At 36.9% G+C, this 11,439-nt stretch overlaps 2 protein-coding genes across 2 annotated transcripts; one reads left to right on the forward strand and one right to left on the reverse strand.

The window, feature by feature from the left end:
- The first annotated feature begins 4,411 nt into the window (after nucleotides 1-4,411).
- On the forward strand, nucleotides 4,412-5,544 carry LOC113286185 (homeobox-leucine zipper protein ATHB-40-like). The gene is made up of 3 exons (XM_026534872.1): nucleotides 4,412-4,611; nucleotides 4,738-5,051; nucleotides 5,156-5,544. The coding sequence occupies exons 1-3, from the start codon at nucleotides 4,536-4,538 to the stop codon at nucleotides 5,402-5,404; spliced, it is 639 nt and encodes a 212-aa protein (XP_026390657.1). The 5' UTR covers nucleotides 4,412-4,535; the 3' UTR covers nucleotides 5,405-5,544.
- Nucleotides 5,545-6,543: 999 nt separating this feature from the next.
- Nucleotides 6,544-9,743, reverse strand: LOC113289309 (deSI-like protein At4g17486). Its single transcript, XM_026538542.1, has 4 exons — nucleotides 9,368-9,743; nucleotides 8,048-8,305; nucleotides 7,504-7,791; nucleotides 6,544-7,154 (listed from the first exon to the last, which is right to left on the reverse strand). The coding sequence occupies exons 2-4, from the start codon at nucleotides 8,256-8,258 to the stop codon at nucleotides 6,883-6,885; spliced, it is 771 nt and encodes a 256-aa protein (XP_026394327.1). The 5' UTR covers nucleotides 8,259-8,305; nucleotides 9,368-9,743; the 3' UTR covers nucleotides 6,544-6,882.
- Nucleotides 9,744-11,439: the final 1,696 nt, after the last annotated feature.

Here is an 11,439-nt window from a genome sequence, read left to right on the forward strand (position 1 = left end):
CTTCTATAGTATGTATTTGTGTATGTGTGGTTCTATTAGTATTTTTCTTTCTTTAGGACCTGCCATTTGTTGTTTCTCTTTACATGACAAGATTGAAGGTTAATCCTAATCTCTCTATCATCACGTCTTAAACAGAGAGTCAAGTCTTTGCATTATCCAAAAGCTAAACTCTTTAAGCTATCATCCCTGTCCCATTAACCACGTTTGTCACGTACGGAACATTCATAAACTAAACCCCACAGACTCGATTCTCCAACCCTAGAGCTAGAAAACTCAAAAGAATGGAAAAAGCAGCTAACTTTCCGACTCATCTCACCTACACTTTAAAATTGAAAGATCATTTTCTTTCCAAGTTGTCCTGACCACTGGATGTTCCTGTGTAAAATCCACATACCTTATTTCCTGGAGGGATCATCTAACATCACGTTGTCAATGGAGGAATCTCAACCACTTATCATGTTCAAATTAAAATCAATACTGGTATAATTTTGAGATTAGCAAAACAAATGGTTGATGAATGATCATTGATTTCCACCCTGAGGTGGTGGGTGGCGATTTTTGAGCCCTGCTTTGAGGGTTTAATTATTAAATTAAATCAATGAATATAGTATAAATCACAAAAAAAAAAAAAAAAAAAAACTGATTGCTCATTCGCAATCAAATCAAATTGTTAAACATATAGTCATTGGTAACTGGTCATGCCACATTGTATTGAGGCAGGGAAACACGGTGAGGATGGAAATGTATATTACACGTGCCACTTGGTTGTCGACGTAGAGTTAACGATTAGCGATTAGACGGTTCTGATTGATTAGATTTGAATTATCCAATGGATGAATTAGACATTAAATTAAATTGATTTAGATCTAGATCTAGATTCTAACTAGTAAATCATGGAGTCATGGACCACAGATTGTGCTAGTAGTTGCTGGCTAGGTATTCTTAGGTGTTAAAGACTGATTAATGATTTTAATACTAATTGATTCGTACGATTAAAAGTGGAGTATTTTAATGTTAACCAATAGAATGCAATTACTTAGTAAATGCCCATAGATAATTAGGTAAGATTATAATAATTTTCAAAAGGAGAAAAATTTGAAGTTGGAAAATGAGGAAACAAACGTTGGAGGTGTCGGGATAAACATGACAGCCTTAAAATTAGGATTCAAAAGATTATCAAATTAGTGGTAAAACAAAACAAAGCAAAGGGATTTGGTACTCTAATCCATCATTAAGAGACTACTTCATTGCATGCGAAAGGGAATCCAATCAATTTTTCTCTCCTATATTCAATAAACACTTCTTTTCATGGTTTATCATTATTTCCATTCCTAGTTCTTTACTTAGTGTACTTATAAGACTTAAGAGTTACTCTTAATCAAATACTAATACTAGAATTCTTCCAAATGCCAACCTAGCATCCACAACAACCACTATGTAGAGTATATCTCTAGATCATCCTTATCATCATCTTTTTACTAGCTAACTAAACTTTCTCTAATTAACTTCTACTACTTTGATAACCCTGACCATAAAAAAGATTAAAGATGAGTAGATAATTGTAAAACCTACTTATATATAGGATTGCCTAATAAACTTGAATTGGAAACCTAGCTAGTTAGGTGTGTGTAGGGTAGAAAATTTTGGATTTGACCCAATACATGACTTGATTCAGCCAAACTACAATGTCAGTTTCTTTCATTAAGTATGAAAGAATGTGGCTTTATCTTGCTTTCCTTGAAGTGTTTTTATTCAGTTATATGTACTGATATCATCTTCTTTTCCTATAAAAAGATAAATTTTATCTCTTGAACCGATAGTAATTAGAAGGAAGCATTTATCGCAGGTAAATCCAACAGTGACTCCCACAAATTCTGACACACGGTACCCAATCTTTGAACTCAATCCTCTATGTGCATGCATGCATGGAAAAACTAGCTAGCCGGTGTGCATGAGAGAGTAAAATTCATCTGGATGGGTTTCATACTACCATACGTGTCCCAGTTCGCATTTACTTCAGTTTTGATGATTTATTGTTAGAATGTAAGTGGCGTAGTCAAATTTAGTTGCCAAAATTGGACGTAAAAACTGTTACCAAGACTTTGTAGAACTATATTGGCAAGTTATGATAAGTGTGTTGCTTTTGAAACAGAAATGCTTTTCCTTGTCATCCATTTGGATTTTGGACTCGGCTAGCTCTTGCTCCACCTCACAGGGGATTCTCTTTTTCTATCCAGTACACAAAAGGAAAATGATTCTAATCCAATGTAACGAATCATGATACTCAAATGGGACCAACTATATATGACCCTAAATTCTATTGATCAAGCAAACGTAGTCAAAGCAAGAGAACCACATAAATAGCAATGTGCTTATAGGCCCAATAATTAAGTGAATGCGCAATCTTAGCCATTGGAAGACCTTCTACACTACTGGCTTCATTTTTGATAGATCGTCACATTCCCACCAATCAACTCAGTAGACCGACGATTTGTGATAGCATCATTTCACGTGGATCAACAGTAATTTATCACAGATTAGGAAAAATTAATTAGCCATTTAACCAGCTAAATTAAAGATTAGGGTTTTATAAACTTTTGTTTTTAGTTTTGTCAAAGTAGAGGCACGATAAGCTGGCGGCTGGCTGACCTGTTTAAATAAACAAACGCAAAATATATTTTGATTGGATAGGATTAAAGTGCGAAAATGGGGGGTTGGTTTAGCGTTGCTTGAATTAGTGACACTTGTAACTACAAAGGACAGTGGTCCCCCAGGGGTTTGGAAACCACGACACGTGTTCGCATCTGCATGTGGGGTTTAAGAAATTTGGTCAGTGGCGTGGGAGCTGTCTCTTTCACACCACTTTTAGATCACTCATTTCTCCCTCACTCCGTTCAGTCGTTCCTGGTTCAGAGACTGCCCAGTCTTAAATTACTAAACACACCCTCGTTAAGATAAGATTAGTACTAATCACTATTTGATTAAAAAAAATTAATTTTATATACAACAACCGGTCTGTTTACATCGTGATTAGCAAATTTTAACTGGATAAACAAGAACAAATTATGTATGGTTTTTGGTCGTTGTTTTTTCACCATTAGAGCAACTGCAGTGGTGCGAGTATAACCAAAGACCAAATAGGAAAAAAAAGATTAAATTTTGGGTTTAATCTGGTGTGTGACCCTACTGTGGAAAAACTAAATTTGGTCAGACGGACATTATACGAACGCCTGGTGTGGGGCGTAGAATATACCAACGCCTAGTGTGGGGCGGGGAGTATACGTTCGCCCGGTGTAGAAAAAAAAATAAAAAAAAAATAAAAAAAAAAAGTGGGGCGGAGGTATTATGCCCGCCCCATGCATTTGAAGTTTGTAAAGAGTGGGGCGGAGGTATTAAGCCCGCCCCACACAAAAGATTAAAAAGAAAAAAGGCGGGCGTGCATTATACGTTCGCCTGGTGTGGGGCGTGGACTATACGTCCGCCTGGGGTGGGACGTGGACTATACGTCCGCCTGGTTATGGGGCGTGGACTATATAAACTCCCGATTATATTTGGGTTTGGTCTTGGTCGCATACCAAATTTGATCTGGATTTTAGTCTTTGATCAAATTTTGATCGATGGTCCGTCCCACTACGCGTATCAACTGGACATTATATTTGGGTTTAGTCTCCATTGTGGACGCTCTTAGAGGCAGGAAATGCATGGGCATGTATCTATACGTAGCTAGAGATGGCCAAAATTTCAGAAAAAGGGTGACAATAATGGGACAAGAAACAACCTAAGTGATGTCTCTAAAAATTAAGGAACTAAACAAACCCCTGATTGAACCATTTCTGTGGTAATAATTGAGGGAGAGAACGACGTACCTAAGGTTTAAGATTGGGGACCCTTAAGATTGTCCGAATAACCCGTTCACACGAAGATTAGGTTAAAAAATTAAGGCTACAACTCTAATCCATATGCGTCCGTACATATTACTTTTGGATTCTTATGAAAATTTTGTCGAGGGAAGAAGAACAAGGGTAAAATGGGTACGGAATAATGTATATGTCCGCATTCACTTTGTATCCTTGTACCAGACTGCTTCAGGAAGAAAAAATAGTGGCGTTGTACTAGATATTCCGTGCTTACGTAATACCAAACATCCCGTTTTCATTTTTTGATCACAGCATTCCGTAAATACCCCTCACATTCTATCTCAAGTGTTGTTCCACACTCCACAGTGGCCTTCTCTAATGCTTGGTTAATCTAATCTTACATCCAGTTGGGGATATAAAAGTCATTACAGAGTCTCACAGCTCTAACATTTGCCACTACTGTAAATTGTTCGAAAATGCAGGATATTCTTGTAACTATTCCTTATAAATAGACTACATGCTATGCACGAACTCACTACAACTTCGAAGAAAAAGAAACAAAAGAAGGAAAAAAAAAAACTCAAAAGCTTATCTGCCATTGGATAGCAGAAGAGAAAGAGACTAACGAAGATTGTGAGGAATATTTAGTCAAATCAAGCAAAGAAATTTTAGAGAGAAATGGAAGATGATCAAATGTTCCTGTACTCCCAACAAAGTGATGCCAACTCATACAATCAAATGGTTCCAACAGAAGGTTAGTTATTAGTACATACAAAATACAGTAGTCATAATTTTCATGTTCAAAAACAGGGTTCATTCATGGGTTTCATTCAAACTATTATGTTTACTAACTAAATGTGTTGTTGTTTGTATTACACAGGAGAAACAAAATGTAGGAGGAGGAGAAAGAAGAACAAAGTCGAAAAGATCAATGAAGATATTGGTTTCCGAAAGAGAAAACTAACCGATGAACAAGTTAGGCTGTTAGAGTTAAATTTTGGAAACGAACACAAGCTAGAATCAGACAGGAAAGATCGAATTGCTATGGAATTAGGTTTAGACCCGCGTCAAGTAGCAGTTTGGTTTCAAAACAGAAGAGTAAGGTGGAAGACAAAGAAAATAGAAGAAGAATACTCTGAACTGAAACGGGCTCATGATGGTGTTATGGTGGAAAAATGTCATCTCCAGTCTGAGGTATATACATACATATATTCTAAGCTAAACATATTTATCTTTCTCCACTCATTCATATTGAAGAAATGCTTACAGATTATTGATGAAATTATTTTGGTTTGTAGGTATCAAGGCTCAAAGAAAAACTAATGGAAGCTGAAAAACAAATACAACAGCTTAAGGAGCGATCTGTTGATCATACAAGCAATCTTTCAATGGGTAGTCCTAGCTCATCATGTTTCACAGTTGATGGTGGCGATCCAATGTTCATGCCAGACGGGTTCGATAATAACTTTTTCTATGTTCCAAATGGAGATATTAACTATATTCATGGTATGGAATGGGTTCAAGATCTATATGGAAGCTTGCAATAAACAAGTACCAGTTCTCAAGTAGTCGTATGGTTCTTCAATCTTCATTATTATCTATCTTGTAAATTAACTTAATCTAGGTTCTAAATATTGCTGTAAATTAATCATCTATCTATCTATCAATTGGTTAGCATTTTGATTTACTCTTTCTTCTGCTCTTCCTTTTCATCAGTGTTTGTTAGTTTGGTACATGTTAGAAAATCATTTTCTTGTTTTTAAGGCTGTTTTGTTTTTCATTTGTTGTGCCATCGCTATCTTAAGCTAGCTCATCACCATTAAACTTGATTGACGAATGTATAAAAAACAAAATTATGGTCCCATAATCCCATTCATCGGATGAGTTTTTGCTTTTACAAAAACATATACTAGTGTATATTAATCTTCGAGGAAAATGAGGTCAAAGATAAACAAAACTAACCGGCGATTCCACGTGATAATGTTCCCTCGAAAACACACAGCTTGACGTAAACAGTGACCGCTATCGCTTCTGATTAGAAAATTAATTAACACACCCTGACATTTAGGTAGCACTTACACCATGTTTGTTTACTCCTGACTCATCTGAGTCGTCTGGATCTGAATCATCTGGATCTGAGTGAAATCACCTGACTCATCTGAATCTGAGTCGATATGTTTGTTTTGAGTCAGATCTGACTCATCTGACTCGGAAATAAGTGAGTCAGTGGTTTGGTCCCATGAATCAGGGGTATTTTGTTACCTGATTCAAATGAATCCGAGTCAGGGGTTATGTCTGAGTCAGAGGTCGAATCAGATCTGACTCAAAATAAAAAACAAACGGTCTGACTGCTGACTCGGTCCGAGTCAGGGGTTGACTCAGATTCAGACACCGAGTCAGCTGCAAACAAACAAGTTCTTAATATTTGTTTTAAGGGAGCATTATTCAAATACCCTTCCCATAGGTAAGAAATACGAATTTCGCATTCGCTATCCAAATCTTTTTTAGTCAACCTCTAAATGAGCTGATGAATTCTATTACTTCCTGATCTAGTCTAACATGCTCTAATGCGATAACCTTGAAACTTCACGTCGAATTCGAACTTTCAAGCAAAGAACTAGTCTCAGAAACCATCCGGTAGCCGGTATGGAGCTCGGAGAATAAACACACATAACAGTGACAAGCATAAGACTTACAATCAGAAATAGCATATTTTCAGAGACCGGGTTTGTTGCTACATGGGAATACAGCGGGTTACAATAATATATAACTACAACCATCCCCAACAAAATATCAAGGGAGAGAATGAAATCCAATCCCAAGATGTGCCTACATTGCATACAAAACACAAATCAATCATCCCAACCATCAGTCGCCCTCTACTTCTGAAGCTTTATACAGAAGAGATTCAATGACCAACTGTGAAGAGGGATTTTTTCTTTTTTCCGCCTAGTTGTAGGAGAGATGGTTGAAGCAGATCCACACTTTTGACAGTTTCCAGTTGAAGTGAATTAGAAATGGTTTTCTATGTTCGTACCTTTGATGCTCTACTACTGGACCTTCTTAAATCCCATTGTGGTAAGCAACCTTTCAAGGGAGAGTGCAGAAACATTGATGATGTTGACAATTGCTTTTGCCTAGTTGAAATTGAAGACCAGCAACTAAATGTGGTAGTTCTCAACCTCTTCTTCTCATTGTCATCTTCGTAGCTTTGGTATTTCAGTTTGGAATCGGGATCGTGGACTCTAACCGCAGATACTCTAAGGGCTTCGGGAAGCAGGCAGTTGCAAAGAGACCCTGTCATAACAAAGAAATCGAGACAATGAATCTGAATGCAGAAGATAAATTAAATGTGTGGATCTTTAGAAGCAGAGAAGTTAAAAGGGGAGAAATAAGGGAGAACAAATAACTAAGGAGTAAAGCTATTATACATTGGCCTAAGTTATTAATGTAAGCTCCAACAACAACATCGTATTGCAATGTGAAGAAAATATAGAGACAACTGGAGAAGGAAATCAAAGAAGCTGCATGTCCACCCCAAGAGGAAAATATTATACATTGGCCTAAGTTATTTCTGAAGCAACATCTAGAATGCAGCACACACCAGAAAATATGTTTGTGAACATGAAAAAGAGCAATCACATACCTATCCTGGCAAGACGATTCACCCATTTCGGAATTTGATTTCCAGTCAGCCTGTAGCAAACATCCTTGCAGAAATGGTTGCAGTTCTTAACGATCAAGTGATATGTATCACCATTGTAACTCGTGGAATGTCTCTCCATGAACTCCCTAACCTGAATTGGGTCCAATGTTGTTGTTCCAATAAATATTGACTTCCTAAATTTGAATCCAGGGCACTGCCGAGGCTCAACTTCAAAAACACCACTTGTTGGGCAATCATGAGCTCCAAATGCATATTCTACGCCATGAACTGTAAAATGAACATGATCAGTAGGACACAAGATAAAAAGATAAAATGCAGGATAAGGTAGTATCAAATAGATTCTCCATTATAGGATTGGTTCTGCAATAACAAGATACTCCACCAAAAAAGAGAGCATATGCAGGAAGTATTATCACATTTCAAGCATTAGTACATAAAAATGGGTAATTATTGCCTGAATTGTAATTACAAAGAAGTAACTGCGGTGCATGCTATGTGACTACTAGAAAGTAGACTATATTACCTTCCACACCAGAGTGAAAGATTCCTACGCCTGCCCAGTAAACATAGCCATTCATGGGAGTTAAGTCGTACACATTGAGATAAACTGGTGTATTGCCTGGTCTAATGCCTGATGAACGCACTTTAGAAAACAAGCAGAAACGTGTAGCAGACTTGTTTCTTAAGCGGAGAGGAACAATGGAGTACCATCCTTTCTTTGATCCTGTTTTCATGTTTAACCTAAAAGTGGAACCACGAAAAACTAAAGCCTAGTTCCAACCTGCAAAAAATGAAACAAATCAAATGCTATACATGTATTGTATCGGTCAATTTTCGTAACAGAAGCCAATACGAGAAACCCAAAAAAGAACACAAACAACATGCATTGCTGGACCAGAAAAGCTCAAAATATCTTCAAATAAAAGGCACTAAGCAGATATTAAGCCAAAACATATGTTTTTCACAAAAGTAGCACTAAGTAGGCTTTGTGTCACCATGGGTCATCTCAAAAGTAGAATCACTGACTGCACACTACACTCTTGCTTATCCCCTAAGCTCCCTTCATATGTACAAACAAGCTCTTGTCAACTGGCTAACTATGGCTTCGAACAGGGAAGACACGGCATAATTCCATTTAGTATATTTCAGCTGACAAAGTTAAAAGTTTATCTAATCATAAACTATGTAAAACTGAGACAACCCCTAATTGACAATAACAGAAAAGAAGTACACGGAAATATCAAATTTTAGGCAATTCTTAATTTTTCAGTAATAATCACATAATTGCTTCTTCTAAATCACTAAACATGACCAAAAATGGCTTGTAAAAACCATGGAGATAGCTCTATTAACCTACCAAAGTAACCTAGAAAATCCCCAAAATGTTTAGTAGCTCTCCTTTTCAACATGGAACACAAAAAGAAAGAAATTGAAGATCTTTTTAACAAACCCAAACTGTCAACTTCATAATTATGTTTTATTATAAAGTTAAACGCAGTCTTCAGAGAACTAAATCATGGAAAAATTATACAGAGAAAAAGGCAGCTGAAGGAAAAGAAAAACCTAAGATAATTAATAGGGTTTCACCAAGTATACAAACAAGAAAGAATAAAAATCCACACCTTACTAGGATTCTCTAAATCTATACGAAAATCTAAAATGAATCTAGCTCAACCTTCAAGAACAGATCTGGCATTTAAAGACAAGAACAAAAATCCCAACAAAATCAGTAAAAAAAAATGAATCTAGCTCAACCTTCAATGTCAGAATAATTGAGAAGAATCTGAAGAAAAAACTTGACAACCCTTTAAAGAAAATGAAAAACCCAGAGAGAATCACTAACCTGTTTGAAGAAAAAACTCGTCATAATCATAATCATCATCATCATAAAGAGAACCCTACATTGTGTCTCTGAAGTTCCATTTCTCTCATAATCATCATCATCACCACAGTAGAAACAAAAACACCCAAATTTGCTCTCCTTCAAATCTACTCATTTCTGACACAGTATAGTCCTTGAATATAGTCTCTTCCTCTTAAAAGAAATTGAAAGAAAAGAAAAGAGAAACCAGATAGAGGGAAGAGATATAAAGAAGGAGATGAGAGAGAGAAGAGATATAAAGGAAATGAATTCCAATGAAACAAGAGGCAATGAAGTACAGCCCCCCCTCTCTCTCTCTCTCCCTCTCTCTCTGTCTGTCTCTATTAACTCTCTTTGTTGTGTTTTTCACTCTACTTTGCTTTTAATCTTCATTTTTTTTTCTGACTTGTATTTGGATTACAGAGGCATGTTTTATTTTCCCTATCCAAAGAGACTACTTTTGTTATATAAACATTCTCTATTCTCCCCACTGTATTTCAATAATCTCACTTGATGTTTGTGACAAAATCCACTGAACAAATAGCTGATATTTATGTTACAAGATTAAGGTAAGTTTTTCCGTTTTAGGAACTTTATTACATGATGAAGTGTACGTTATATTAATTCATCCCAAGGTACTGCAATTCAATGCGTATTTACTAAGGGTAACGTCCGGTGCGGTGAAACGTAATCCATTTGGCGGTTGGAACTGTAGCGCCGGCAGCAGAGCCTACCACTAGTACAGAGGGGAAACCAAAGAGTAATTGGTTGGGGGGAAAATTGATTTGACAGGGCAACTGACAGGGCAACATAGGTAAGGCGTGCTTGGTCTGCCAGCAGCTGTGGGGGCAACTTCTCCATGGACCATGTTGGTTCCACTCATGGTTGTTAGTGTCACTCTAGTCGGGGATGCTAAATGCATAGAAAGGTGCTAATTGGTTGTCAGTTACTCTTTGTTCATCTACGAGCACATTTCTCTTTGCTCTTTGTTTGATAATGCCATCAGTATGCATGACACTAGGAGTTTCATTTCAAGATGTAATAATGTAAATCTCATCTCGTTCAGTTCAAGAGTTAAAATTTAGTGAGCAATGGCAACCCTGCAAATTTTCACAATGTATATATGTATACAGCCATGCAAGAGCTTGCCAGCTCTTTCTTTCATTGGTAATCATACAGCAGAATCCACAGCTCTTTCTTTCATTGGTAATCATAGAAGCTTGCAATGAACATTAGATTCTCGAACTCATTAAGATAATGCCAACAACTTCGTCAAAGACAGAGAATACTTTAGTATCACCTGGAAAGACAGGAAGTAAAATCGAGCCCACATGCTTTACGGGTTTTGCCTATCTGCCTCTCTTTTTGTGTGTGCGGGAAATCGACTGCCGAGCAGAAAGTTAATCACCCAATTCTATAGGTGGATTATCGTTCCGCCCAGTGTAGCGATAGGTGAAGATCTCGTCAGGAATCTCAGTTTCGGTTAATGCTCGAGACGGACTTTAAACTCGGCAAGATGAGATTTGAATTTGACAAAAAAAGGAAAAAAAATCCCGTCGAGATGCAGTCGAGGTCTCTTCTTTCTTTTTTTTTTTGTGAATTAGACATTGCATTAAAAAACTAAACTCCGAAGGAGTGAAAATTACAACATAAGTATAACCATCTAATAAGAATGGTATACGAGAAGAAACATTACAAGAAAAATTGAAAACAAACTGAAGGTAAATGATAAAACCACCAAGAGGTGTTGGACACACATATGTTGCCTCGTTAAAAACCTTGACAAAGAAAACCCGTAACCAAAAGGATAAAACCTCGACGAAGGAAAAGAGCACAACGCGATAAGTCCTAAAAAAATCCTACAACTAAAAAAGCAGAGACAACCAAAGCCTTTGTAATTCTTCAGGAGACTAGGAAACATGCTTTCTCCATCGGTATCCAATGAGTAGTCTTCTAATACTGGCAGTGTGTAAGGATCCACAAACAAGGTGTGAAAATTGAGCATCTTTGCTCGAGATAAGACTATAAAGATGGATTCCTGAGCCCTTCTATCA

Source organism: Papaver somniferum, chromosome 6 (assembly GCF_003573695.1).
Source record: "Papaver somniferum cultivar HN1 chromosome 6, ASM357369v1, whole genome shotgun sequence".
In the NCBI taxonomy this organism is placed as follows: Eukaryota; Viridiplantae; Streptophyta; class Magnoliopsida; order Ranunculales; family Papaveraceae; genus Papaver; species Papaver somniferum.

What these genes read in the sequence shown, in the direction of transcription:
- LOC113286185 (XM_026534872.1), top strand. Translation starts at nt 4,536, where the DNA reads ATGGAAGATGATCAAATGTTCCTGTACTCCCAACAAAGTGATGCCAAC. An exon ending in TCAAATGGTTCCAACAGAAG is followed by an intron (nt 4,612 to 4,737) that starts GTTAGTTATTAG and finishes TGTATTACACAG; the next exon opens with GAGAAACAAAATGTAGGAGG. An exon ending in AATGTCATCTCCAGTCTGAG is followed by an intron (nt 5,052 to 5,155) that starts GTATATACATAC and finishes TTTGGTTTGTAG; the next exon opens with GTATCAAGGCTCAAAGAAAA.
- LOC113289309 (XM_026538542.1), bottom strand. Translation starts at nt 8,258, where the DNA reads ATGAAAACAGGATCAAAGAAAGGATGGTACTCCATTGTTCCTCTCCGC. An exon ending in CTTTCACTCTGGTGTGGAAG is followed by an intron (nt 7,792 to 8,047) that starts GTAATATAGTCT and finishes TTCATTTTACAG; the next exon opens with TTCATGGCGTAGAATATGCA. An exon ending in GAATCGTCTTGCCAGGATAG is followed by an intron (nt 7,155 to 7,503) that starts GTATGTGATTGC and finishes TTGTTATGACAG; the next exon opens with GGTCTCTTTGCAACTGCCTG.